Here is a 14,019-nt window from a genome sequence, read left to right as displayed (position 1 = left end):
CACTATTAAAAAATATATAGGTTAATACAAATTAGATATATAATAAAAGCATTTATAAGGCTTTAAGAAAATAAATAACAATTTGTTTTCAGACAAATGATTATCTTTTAACAAAATGAAAAACTGATTCTTTAATAGTAATAATTGTAGAATGTAATACCACTTGGATGTTTTCAATTATGTTTATGTAATAGGAGCATTTTACAATGTTTTAAGAAAATCCACATGGCGTAACTGTCAAATTGACGTTTTGAAATATTTAAATTTAGAATGTATTGTTGTGACAACTTTGTTCTTTTACTACACGTGTCTATATGAATATTTATTTATTATTATTAATGTGAAGTTCCAAAAAAGATATTCCTTAAAATGCCAGCAACAATACATAATGATATTTTAGTGTACAAAGGCAGCAATTTTTTTCGTCAGAGGTTGTTATTATCAACGTTAAGTGGTCGTTCTATTAAAATAGAGGAGATTCGCAGTACGCACGATGATCCTGGCCTCAGAGAGTACGAAATAAACTTAGTACGTTTATTAGATAAGATAACAAATGGTTCTAGGGTAGAGTTAAATGAAACTGGCACATCATTATATTACCAACCAGGTATTCTGATTGGGGGACAAGTTACACATTCTTGTTGCACACAGAGAGGAATAGGTTAGTAAATTTTGAAGTGAAGTGAAGTGAAGCTGTCTTATATATAAAGTAATGTATATTAGCTTTCAATAGTAGTGTTTTGCCTCATTATTAACATTTACAAAAGTAACAAATAATAATTCCAGGTTACTATTTAGAAGTGCTACTAGCATTAGGACCATTTTGTAAAGAACCATTAAATGCAGTTCTTCAAGGTGTTACACATCATGAATTAGATGTATCAGTGGATAAAATAAAGAGTACAGCTCTGCCAATACTGCTGAAGTTTATTCTGGTTGATGATGGTTTAGAATTGAAGGTTGTTAGAAGGGGTAAGTACATAATAACCTTTTTAAAATTGATTAAGATGTAATTATTTACATAACTATATGTTATTAATATATTTGTTGTATAGAATGAACTGTTAAGTATTTCGATGTGATAATTAATTATTTTCATATCCATGTTTTGGAAGGCCTAGTGATTTACATTCAGCCTGAAAATGGAGAGTAAAGTGTCACACAAGATTTCCCTTACCTTTCTTTTTGTAAGCAAGACATTGCGTGTTAAGTGGCATAACTCAATGCCACGCTTTGCCTCAACACCAGAGCAAACAAATAGAAATATATACTTAAATAAATATTTCACATCGTAGAGTGGAGATCGAACCCACAACCGTCGCGTTACAGTCACACCCTTGTGCCGCTGCACCAAGACGGCTAAAATTTAAAATTTTAAACATTGAAGAATTTGTTTGGTTGAACATACAAATCTCAGGACCATGGAGGCAAGCCATAGATAGAAGCTTGTTAGTAATAAATGCACTTAATTTTTTAAACAAACATATTATTGCATCATTACCAGGTGCTCCCCCACTCGGTGGAGGTGAAATAGTATTCAAATGTCCGGTAAGAAGACACTTGAGACCCTTACAATGGAGGCAATGGGGCCTTGTTAAGAGAATACGAGGAGTAGTGTATGCTTTACGAGTGTCACCCACTATGGCTAATAGAGTTGTTGAATCTGCTAAGGGGGTATGTTACTTTAACATTTTTTAAGTGTTATTCTATACTTAAATGGTTTTTTAGAAAATACATTAAAAGAAATTAACATGTCAATGGGATTGGTCAATGGGATTTCAAACTTGTTCATTAAGCCATATGTAAAGCTTTTCAGCGAGTTCAAATCTATATTTATTATTAAAAAAAAATGTGTATACATTTATAATTTGATTGTTAATGTATTTTGAAGGTTTACTCTTGTATATATTCACATAGCAGAATGGGCTGAGAGATCAGTAAAGATACTTTCCACTCCACTACCTTATCCCATCCCCATGTCTTACCTAAAAGGGAAAATTTAAATAATTTACCTAATCTGTCATGTTTACAGTCACAAATTTTATACAATTTTATGAAAATTAATAATGTTTTAAAATCATTTACATTATTCTAGGTAATGTTGAAATTCCTGCCAGATGTATACATAAATACAGATCAATGTAGAGGCCCCAACGCTGGGAAGAGTCCCGGTTTCGGGATTAGTTTGATAGCGGAAACTAATGAGAAGACCTTCTATTGTGCTGAAGCAGTAAGTAATGTTAAAATATTACTTAGTTGCCCTCTGTCTACTCTGCCTTATGCGGAATGTTGCATGAAGGTTCCTTTATTTTCATATTGTATATTTTTTTTATCAGCTTCTTGCTGTATCCCGCACACAGCAGAGTAGGCAGAGGGAACCTAGTGTTAAGATACTCCGCTCCCCACTTTCTGCCGAATTCTAGAGATATTGCGTTTGTAGTGGTGGAACTCAATGCCGCGCTTTGCCTCAACACCAGAGCTAAGAAATGAGAATACAAATTTATACTTCATTTCCTCGAGTGGAGATCGAACCCACAACCAGTCGCACTTTACACTTTACAGTCACACTTTGTGCCCCTACGCCACAATTTTCCTAAGTACTCATATTAAATTTTTTTCATTCAGAAATCAGCAGAAGCAGGTACAGGTGAGACAACCCTACCTGAAGACCTAGGTAAAGAATGTGCAGAAAAGTTGTTAGATGAGATTTATCGTGGTGGTGCAGTAGATTCAGCATTTCAATGGATGCTAGCACTTTGGATGGCTTTGGGACAGAAGGATGTTAGCGAGTGTGTTGTATGTATTATTTGTTTCTTTTTTAGCGTCACTCTTTATACAGCAGTAGCGTCCCGCGGCTTCGCCCGCTTAAATTTATTGGTATATTAAAGCCAAATTACAATATGTTTTCATAAGTTGTAGTCTGTGTTATTCTGATGCATAAGCTTTTTTTATTTATTTATTTATTATTATTTTATTTGCAAAACCAATAGAAATAACATTAGGACATTTATTACATGTTATCTAAATCTGTTTTGTAGTTTTTGCGTGAAAGAGGAACTAACATTTATCTATCTTCACCTATTTATAAAGTCAATCATTTTTTTAAGTCAATCATTTTTATAGGTGGGACCACTTTCTGACTACACCATTAAATTTCTACAACATCTTAAGGAATTTTTCGGAGTGATGTTTAAATTAGACGTGATGAGAACTGATGATGACGATGAAGCATCTGATGATGAAGAGATCCTGGGAAATGTTCAGAAGATCAAAATGACATGTGTTGGCATTGGTTATGTTAATATTAGCAAGAGGACTTTGTAAATAAATGTTAATTCTTATATGTTATTTTATATTTATACAATTTTGTATATAATTTCGTGTCTGAGCGAAATAAGGTAAAACCAAAAATTGTCAAAGCATTTTAATTCACATGATATGTCAAGATGTAGTGCGTTTTTCGTAAACCAAAAACAAAAATAGGTAAGTACAATATAAAATAAATGCCCGAATGAATAATTAGTAAGTTTTAAATTTGTTTCTTTTGGCTTATCAAACAACAGTTTATTTTAGCTATCATCATCTCAGATCAGGCCACTATGGCCTCTAGAAATAATATAATCCTTTACGACAAAACGTATGAAAATCAACTCGCGTCTGTTGGGAACAGCTCTGATTACTAAACCATACGTTCTCATCAAGCTACGTCGAAAATCTTATACGCGCGCTTACAACTTTTAAAACCATATTTTTCATTCTTAAGTGTGGAATAATACTTAAAAAATTTTAAAATACTTTATTTTTGAAATTCATAACTCTAATGCTACTTTGGTACTTGGAAAATACAAATCATCCTGAAAATAAATGATACAACAACATCAATTTTTATTTTTATATTTCCTATTCACATAATATAACTTATTCTAAGAATTGTAAAATAATTAAGGCACATTTTGGAGCTACATATCTTTCTATAAAAATAGTAAAACCATGGACAATATATACATTTTAAGTTAGAAAAATTTCGTGACAACGCCTATAAGTAGTTTTGTATAAAAAATACAAAAAAGTATAAAATTGGCAGCGATTTTTATTTTTTTTATTTAACTACAAAAATAGAGCACATTGATAGTTATATACCGTTACTAGCGGCCCGCTCACGGTTTCACCCGCGTGAACTATGTTATTTATTAATTTCTGTCTCCATGACTACGTCCTAGTGACGTTATGCAAAATTTGAGACTTCTAGCTTTTGTAGTAACGAACTTTCATACAAACTTTCGACCCCAAAAACAACCCCTTAGAAATCGAATTTTGCAAATTCCCGTCTTAGCGAGCACCTACGTCTTATAAGTAACTCCTATGCAAAATTTGAGATTCCTAGCACTTGTAGTTTCTGAGATTTCGTGATGAGTGAGTGACCTTTCGATTTTATATATATAGTTATACTTATAAATACGACAGCCAATTTGTAAAAATAGCTCTACTTTTGTACATTCAATAAGTGAGTATTAGCTTTTAGGCCCGTAGTTATAAATCACTCCCAAGATAGTAATCGATTTTGAGATATGTAATTTATTAGTGAAAACAGAATCTTAAGATCAAACTTAGATAACTGTGTATAAATACAGGCCTTAAATCTGTGCTTGGCATAAAGTGTTGCCATTAAAAAAATAATATTTTAAAATATAAATTACAATGAGAGTATTTTTATAAAATTATAGTAACCTGAGTAAAGTTGACAACCCATGTACTTAGATATGACTCACGGGTCAAATATAACGAATTCAACAACCGACTATATAAAGTTACAACCTCACAAAGTTATTTTGTTTAAAAATACTAATGTAAACACGACAATGTCATCTCTATCCTTTTTAATAAGAAAAATCAGCAATAAAATCATCAAGTAAGTTAAACTAGACCTTTTAATAGATTTTATTACAATTTCTTAAGTCAGATTTAAATATATTTACTAATGAATGATTTTAAACATCACTTGGAATATCCACGACTTATATAGGGGAATTGTGCTTAAGATGACATACTTTTTGTTTGAAGATAAATATTTCAAACAAATAAAGTGATCTGAGAACAGCATATTGCGTATACTATTATATATTTCATAATCAACGAAATTATTTTAGTTTCAGAACAATCATCTTTCAAACATCATAAAAACAAACAAAAATCGCACTTAGGTCGACCAGTGTAAGACGAAATAACTACAGGGTAAAATGACATACTTAGTATGTGGCATAAAAATGCCATCATTATTTGTCGAGCATAGTTTACAAATAAATAGTTTCTTCTTTGCTGGGGGGCTTTTAAACAGTATTAAGGCCAAATTCATACATGTTGCAATTTTTATGAGGTTGGATTCCGTTATCAGTCACTTCCTTTTCCAAAAGGGAAATAAGCTTCGTCACTTGCGGCTATTGAATGCCCTTGCTCTAGCAGCCTTATCCATGTCTTCTTGTGACCAATATATATTCGTTTGTAATTGCCAGGCATTTTGTAGGTAAAGCAAAAAATACATCGATTCTATTTATAAGGGTAAGATAGTATGCCATCTTATACTCACGTCTTGTATGTCATCTTACCCAATAGATATATGAATTTAATTTTAACCGTTGTGACAAAAGGTTATAGGTTAGGATGCGCTTTTAGCGTTAGTTGTGTCATATAATAATCCTATTTTACATTTATAATTAGTTCAAATAGAAAATCTTTATCTTACATGTCTTTTCACCATCAAGCAAAAGCGAAAGAAAAATTTGTTGCAATTGAAAATAACGAAAACATGAATTACTTGCCCATCTGCATTCACTTTCAGCCATACTGAATTTAAGCACTAGCTGCATCTACAGACACTCTCTAAAACGTCACAAGATCGCACTTAGCGCTAATAGTTTCATCAATATTGGTAGTGTGTCATCTTATCATAGTATGCCATCTTGAGCACAATTCCCCTAATTAGTATAAACCCAACAAAATAACTTTACAAGGCTCACATCTTCTATCACACATCCTTCTCATTGCACCCCAATCCCGCGGACCAGTTGCATATCCCTCCAACGGGATCGAACGACAGTCCTTTGGGACAGATGTACTCCCATCCGAGCACTGCGCCGCTCTCCATACGAGCGCACGAGATGAACTTCTTACAAGAGGTCGGATGCGGGAAGTTACCGATGTCGAGACATTCGATTTTGCCTGTTTATAAAGAAATTTTTATATTGTACTTTATCTTGAATAATTAGTAGGTATACTTGTATAATAATACTAGAAAAGCTTAGAATTTTTATTTTGAAGCATTGTTTGCTTTAACTGCTTGTAACAAAATAACGAAACCTGGACAGGAAACGCATAAAAAAAAAATATGTAAATCTTGTTTTAAAAAAACACATACTTATCTAATAAAGGGACAGCTAAAAGAATAACTAACCTTTTCCACGTAAAACAACCTTCTTCTCTCCTTCATAGTTCACCGCTATTTTCTCTTCACTATCGTCATAATAATCATAATCAGTAATCGGTCTTATTGACGCGACCGCTTCTTCAACTTTTTGAACTGGGGGCTTCTGAAACTTAATCTTTTGAACTGGACGCTTTTGAATTGTAATTTTTTTAACCGCTTCTTTCTCACTAACTTCTTCTTGAACAATTTCTTTAGGAGTTTCTTTCTGTATGGGGTTTTTTCGAATTTTCTCGAATGGTTTTCTCGTAGTTCTAGGTTTTTGTGTGGTTTGTGGTATGACAGGTGTGGGTGATTGTGTGGTGGAAATTCTTCGATAGATAGTTTTCCTTCTAAGTGGTTTTCTCGTAGACGTTTGTGGCGTCGTTCCCGGTGACAGGAATTGATATTCATCTAAAATTTTGGTTTCGGTTTTTTAGTAAAGTTTTAATCAAATATTAGAAATATTTATTAAAAAATCTAAGGAAACATTTCTAGGTACTAAATAAAAAATATAAAGTTTAATTTTAAAATAAATTGATAGAGACAATATTTTAAGTTTAGAAATTATTTAAAATCAAAATTAAACGAACAAAAACACAGTTTATTTAAAATGAGGTTATATAATTCTGTGGTTATCAGAGCAAGGAAATGAAGATACAAACGATGTGTTCGTTTGCATCATATAAATTTCTTCATATATATTATCACTATTTGGATCTTTATGACATGGTTATTGCATAAAGGGTTTTTAAATGTAAATATCAGCCTCCTTTATAATAGCGGTTTTAAAAACTTTTAGAAAAATTTATCGTTAAACAAAAAAAAATAAAACGGCAACGATAAGTCGCAATGGTCAAATCTATAGAATAAATAAAAAATTGATTATGCTTTAAGCCATAAGGCATAACGTTGACTTTTAACTAACAATTACATGATTACAATATTATTCCTAACTAACTTTTAATTAATATAAGTAAACTCACCATCATATGCTTTAGTAACTGGCGACTCCAACAAATATTCCCTGGTGAAGTACGAAGGCTCTTGCAAGCCTTGCCCACCCGACGAATACTCCACAAACAATGGTACCGGAATCTTCTCGCTAGAACCCTCGTATCTAGCTGTAGATGGACCCAAATCTGACCTGACCGTCGATTTTATATCACTATCTATATCAACCAAGTTCGGGGAAAACCCTGAAGGTCGGGACTTGCTGGTAAATCCCGTGGGATAAGTAGGTGCTAATTTAACAGTGGACTCATCTAAAGATATAGTGTTTAGGGATCCCGGTCGAGATACCCGGGATTCGTAACTTTCTGTAGTGTACGGTGTAGGTTCTGTAGGGTTGTAGCGAGCTGTGGATTCCGCGTTTTGTGAACCCAAACTGAGTGTTACTCCGGGAAGTGTTGGGTTCGTATTTGAATCTGGTTTGGAGAATCGACTGGTGAATGAGGATGTGGTGAAACTGCCTTCAGCTAACCTTGGTGTGTTAGTGTCAGTAGGACTGTAATTAGGTGTTGAAGTTTCCACTAGTCTCTGTCTCGTGCTATAGGTTTGAGTTTCGTCTGAATAACTTTGCGTTTTGAAATATTCTTCAGTGTAAGCTGGATTGGTGAACTTGTAATCTACTATGGTTTTAGGTGTTTTCTTCGTCGTGAAGAACTCTTCGTCGTAGTCTGGTATGATCGGTATGGGAGCTGCTAAGAGCTGGTGTGCTGCTAATGCGACTGCAGTTTCAGCACTTATATCTGTTGAAAAATAAATAGATGCAATTGTTGTTGCAAACATAAATAAATGCAACAGTTGTTTTTGGATCAGCTTCACCCTGTATCCCGCATAGAGCAGGGTAGGCAGAGGAAACCTGGTGCTAAAAAAACTTAACTAGCAACTCCTATAGTTTACACAATATATTTATATAAAATGCTCAAATAACCTCAACCAAATCACATAGATATCAATAAAATTGGCACACACCAAGAAAATCGAAAGTTGTCCTTATCCCTATAGAATAACTTACCATCTGAAGTAGTTTTTCCTTCCGTAGTTATATCAATTTCTTCCGCACTCGCCCTTAGTTTTAACAATTCGTCCAATTGATTTTGTTTGAAGCTGGCGCTGAACTTCTTACTTTGTCTTTTCTTTTCTTCTTCATTTGTTGCTGATGGATTCTGGTCATCTACCTTGAGTTGAACGAGAGGACGCCGTCTTTGGACGTTGACAGACGTTCGAGGTGTGCTCGGTCTTAAAGAAGGATCTTCTATGGCATCTATAGGAATTAAAGTATGATTAAAGAAAATATTTTTAAGGTTAAATTTTTAGGAAGAAAATTGTTTTTATTATGGAGTTTGATTTTATCTACGTAGTTGATTTTCTAAATTGGTTTGATTTGATGGTGTTTGACGTTATAAAACTTCATTCAAAGTTTGTAGAACAAATGTTTTATTATAAATTTTCTTACCAATATCTCCAATATCCTGTAAAGCCTCTTCACTCTCGACTAGAGCAGTGGTAGGTTTAGCTGTGGTAGTAGTGGTGGTGGAAAGTGGACGACGTCGACTCGCTATTCTAAACGGTCTACGTGATGGTAGGGCAGCTTGAGTTGAGCTTACGGTTGGTTTGGCTGTTGTGGCTATTAAAGAAAATTATAACGTTATTTTCAATTGTAATTATTTGTAGTCCTTCACTAAAGAAAATTGAAATAATATAAAATATAAATAGAGTTTAAGAAATTTATTAAGCAGGAGAAGAGAAGAATTATAAAATATAGAATTATAAAAATTCTATGCGAATAGAGTGTCTTAACTCTAGGTGCGCCTACCCTGCTATATGCGGAATACAGCGTTATTTTTAAAAAAGCTACACATTTCTTATCGCATGGCAAAACCAGAGGTAAAGGTAGTGTAAAGACACTCCGTCCCTCAATATCCACCCAATTTTCGAGACATACGTGTTGAGTGGTGAAACTCAACGCCGTGCTTTATAAAAAGTAAATCCTCTGAATGGTCATGGAATCAAACGTACAAGCGTCGCTTTTACAGTCAGATGTTGATGTTTATGATTGATATAGATCGCCTGTGCTATTATGTAATTTTCTTGTATACATTTCAGAAAAAAAAGTATTACTCAAAACAACAACAGATTTAAACCAATGTAACTGTGTTCGTAGACCGAGAAATTGCCGGATGTGCGTCTCGCCTGTCCGTATACAACGGCGCTGGTTAAATGTGTTCGTTAAGGAAAGGTTAGACTAGATTTCAAACAATCGAGTCTCAGACAATGGTCGTTTTGGTAGATAAGATGAAGTGAGAAACACCATTTAAGTTCTATTATTTTAGCATAATAAACACGTGTTCTTTTTTTCTTCAGATATTTTTTTATGTGGCAGCTTGGTAATTGATCTAGTCTAGTCTAGTCTTATGATATTCTGTTTCTCACTTTTAATAGAAATAAATCGAACCCACAACATGTCACGTAGACAGTTGCACGCTTGTGCATGGGCCAACTCCATGCGTGCAACGCCATGGCTGGTCTCAATATTATTATTTAAATAATGATAATAATTATTATTATATGTATATTTTATACATTATGAACGTTACTTTTATAAAGTGGTAAATGATTTCCAACCACTTGAATTGCAATTCAAAAGTATAAAAAGCATCGATTAAAAGTTAGTTAAAACCATTTTATTACAACTTTTCAGAATGAATATAATCGGAATTACTTTTATGCTATTGTTTACATTTTGTTTTTATTTTTATTTTTTTAATGTTAAAACTGTGATATAATTTTTACAGGTATATTAACCTGCTTAAGTTTAAAAATTGTTGATGGATAAAATTATATTAAGTGCTCGTAGTCAAATCGATTGTATATCTACAATGTCAACTGTTGTTTATTTTTTATTATTGATATGTCAATTTAAGAGCATTGTGGTGTAGCCAACCAAGAAAACCACTTTTTTCTCAACTTAATGCTTAAACCCGGCGTTTAGCAGCATAGGAAGAAGAGAGGGACTAGTAATAAAATATTTTGTTCTTCACAATTCATTCAAATTAATTGAAAAAGAAATTGATATTTGAAAATATTACTATAGCGAAAAAATAGAAATAATTTATTTCCCCCAAATGATGATTGAATCCGCTAGCATTTTCTTTGCTATTATTGAATATATTAAACAAATCATACTTGTGTATGTAAAGTTGAAATAAAATGTTTCTCTAAAAGGAACCTGTATGTAATACTACAACAAACCTCAATTATAACATTGATTGATCTGCTCCCATTTCTTTGATCCATACATTTCACAACGAAATGCGGTAAAATGCTACTTTTAAAAGGCCGTACTTTAAAAATTATATAAAAACTTTTCCTTATACGTAACTTGTAGGTATAATTTTTTGATCTGGATACGTACTAGGAAACAAGTTTTATAATACGTCGTTGAAATTAAAGTGAAATCTCAAAACTAAATAAAAATATGCGTTGTGCTTATCTTTTTTTGGTGAAAGTAAAAAAATATAATAATTTTTATTTTTGAAGTATAATAACTTATTGTAAAAATCTAGTGGAAAATTTTCCTTAGAATCATTTTATATAGAAGACGTATATTATAGACTTATATAAGATTATATAAAATTAAAATAATATTATTTATATAAATTAAAAATCATAAGCACAAAGTTTGTGACATTTTTTTAATTCTATCAACATTCTTTTATAATAATGTATTTGGGAAGCACTTGTTAAGAGTATTATATAATGTAATAAAATTATGTAAAGCATTGTGAGAAATTACGCGTCGTCGTATGTCCATTGTCTTCGAAAGAATTAATATAATTAGTTGCTAGTTTATTTCTTAAAATTAATTTTGGTTGAGATGTTAATTTTATCAATAGATTGACTCTAACTTAATATTTAGAAAATGCTAAATTGTCTTTAAAATTATGAATTTATTATATAATTATATCCTACATATCCATTTTATTATTGCTTTTAGTTACAAAATTTTATAAATCTGATTAGTAAAACGCAAAATTACACGATGTACACACACAATGAGAATTACAAATATTAATATTACTTTAGACGTTCCTGCAAGTGGAAATCCAACCTATAATCATAGCCTATAGTGTATAGGCCTAGTCTTTGACAGCACAGCAAATGACTAAAACTGTGTCATATTTTTAGGTTATTAAGTTAATAAGAATATAATTTTTGGCATACTTTTGTATGGAGGAACATTAAGACATACGAAATTAAATATTAAGACATTTCGTTTCCATTTTCCACTAAATTGTCGAAACACTACGGTGGGTGGCAAAACTGAATCCTGCGCTTGTTTACCAGAACAATTAAGCAGTTCAAATACAATCACGCCCCCAGGTAGGATTCGAACCCACAACCGATGCGTTTACCACTACACCATATTGACCTCGTATAAACGTCGTTTTAACGGTCGAGTTGCTCAAGAGAAAATGAGCGGAGAAAATGCGCGTGTCACAAGAACGTGGGACTGTTGGATGAATGGATAGGATTTCTAAACAGGTCGTTATCCCACGCCACTAATTTTGTTTTATAAATATGTAAATATTGTTATTTTAAATGAAAAATAAAATTAAAAGACTTTAATTTTTTTTTCAGTTCGATATGTATAGGGTAAATGTAAATAATTTACGTGCCTTAATAGTAATTATAAGTATAGGTTTAAAATGACAGATGAAATATGTATATCCTATACCTTGCGACATATCGAGAATAAATTTTTAAACCTCAAACAAATGTGTGGCCATTGCAAAAAGTTAAAAATATAATTTTTAACTATAACTATAATGTTGAATAAAAATAATTTCACCCAAACGTAGTAGAATATGCAATAAAACTCTAGTAGTTTCAAATTGATTTGGTAAGTAAATAATCGCAAAATGTTAACACGTCCATCAATTGTATGTAATCAGATTTAGCGGTTAAAAAGGTTAACTATTGTATGATTGAGATAAGGCGTTTAGATCATAGAGATTATTGAGAAGAATTAACGCCATTGTACTTAGTAGTTAGTTAGTAGACATTACTGAACTGAAAAAAGGTTTGCAGGTTCAAATTTCACACTGGAAAACTAAAAAAATGTTACCTTTTAGCGTAACTGAACGACGATAGTTTGAATACTATTTTTATTTGGTTTTATATATTTTGATAATAATATATGTAATTTTTTTTGTCTGTTTAAACAAAATGCAAGTTGTACTTTTTTTGTTTGCATTTTTAAATAAAATAAAATTAAATTGTATCAAAACAATAATAGATGTCGTTATTGCAAGCAATTTTGAATTGCCAATATATATAGCAATGGGAAGCTCAGTTCCTATTAAGGTACTTCCGTTCCGCATAGTAGATTCTTTCTGTAGATTTCACACAACATCAAATCCATGATATAATTATAAACAGAAATCAATGGAATCTGTGGTTGTTCTAAAACTTATACGTATAAGTTATTTTGACAAACATTCTCGTCACTAATAATTATCTAATAGATAGATTGCGTAATGCAAGAAAGCCGTTACACTTGACCGGTTGCTTTCACCTCGCCACAGCTATAGCCGCGGCGCGCGGTTTCTCTCGCTTTTTAAGGCAACTTGTAAGCTGTTAGTCAGGCATGTCTATATTTGTTATTGAGATAATATTACTGTCAGTCATTTGAGCTATTTAGTTATATTGCGTTTAAAAAAAAGATACAAGATTTTGCCGATTTTCGTAATATACTATTTCTGTCTTGGAGTGTGTGTTTCTTCAATGTGTTTTAAGACACAGAACGGAGCTCTATAGTTCTCCTTACTATGTATGTATAAAAACTGAACTACATATCTTTTATACGATTTAGAGAAAACAATTAATATAATTGTAAATAATTAGATGTATAATTATAAATAGTAATTAAATAATCATTTGCAGTAAAATTAAAAATAATTATACATAACGTTACGTTCATCTACTTTGAGGAAATAATTAAGAAAAACTAATTTTCAATTAAATATGTAAATATCTTTCTTTTTATAGCCGGTGTAATGGTAATTTAATAAATATATGTATAGATATTTTATTTACTTCACGCTTTTTCTCGCATACCCTACCATGCGAGAAAAAGCGTAAAGAAAACACAATGTTAAGACACTGTTTTCCACTTAACCTAATGCTGCGCCTTATCTTGCCAGAGCGGGAAATTATAATAATTTCAATATCATAATTTCTCCGAATGGAGAGAGAAGTAATATCGTTCTTTGAGAGAACTAGGTAGGTAGATATATACGGACAGTGTTATTTCTAAGCGAAATAATAGTTGTCATAATAAATTACTATTTTTAACTGTACAGGTGAATCTTCAAGGTTTTGCTGAGAACTTGACTCTGCAATTCCAACACCGTGAAGCATTTCGAAAGCGAAAATCACGATAATTTATTATCTATCAAATATATGAAATAAAACTTTATTTTATTAGCGGTAGAGTTCAAAGCGGATTGACAGAAATTATTAGCATATATGATTGGATTGTTTGTATACAAATA

General features: G+C 31.9%; 1 protein-coding gene across 1 annotated transcript; it reads left to right on the top strand.

Annotated features, from left to right (window-relative positions):
* The first annotated feature begins 237 nt into the window (after positions 1–237).
* On the top strand, positions 238–3,876 carry Rtc1 (RNA terminal phosphate cyclase 1). The gene is made up of 6 exons (XM_085194855.1): positions 238–661; positions 787–972; positions 1,505–1,674; positions 2,096–2,230; positions 2,626–2,796; positions 3,124–3,876. The coding sequence occupies exons 1-6, from the start codon at positions 370–372 to the stop codon at positions 3,322–3,324; spliced, it is 1,155 nt and encodes a 384-aa protein (XP_085050981.1). The 5' UTR covers positions 238–369; the 3' UTR covers positions 3,325–3,876.
* The last annotated feature ends 10,143 nt before the right edge of the window (positions 3,877–14,019 follow it).

Source organism: Heliconius melpomene, chromosome 12, assembly GCF_056956725.1.
Source record: "Heliconius melpomene rosina isolate 202511_hmr_F chromosome 12, ASM5695672v1, whole genome shotgun sequence".
Classification (NCBI taxonomy): Eukaryota; Metazoa; Arthropoda; class Insecta; order Lepidoptera; family Nymphalidae; genus Heliconius; species Heliconius melpomene.
This window is presented reverse-complemented; position numbering and strand designations above follow the sequence as displayed.

Coding starts and splice junctions, on each gene's coding strand:
- Rtc1 (XM_085194855.1), top strand. CDS start 370: ATGCCAGCAACAATACATAATGATATTTTAGTGTACAAAGGCAGCAAT. Junction 662..786: donor TTGCACACAGAGAGGAATAG/GTTAGTAAATTT, acceptor TAATAATTCCAG/GTTACTATTTAGAAGTGCTA. Junction 973..1,504: donor ATTGAAGGTTGTTAGAAGGG/GTAAGTACATAA, acceptor CATCATTACCAG/GTGCTCCCCCACTCGGTGGA.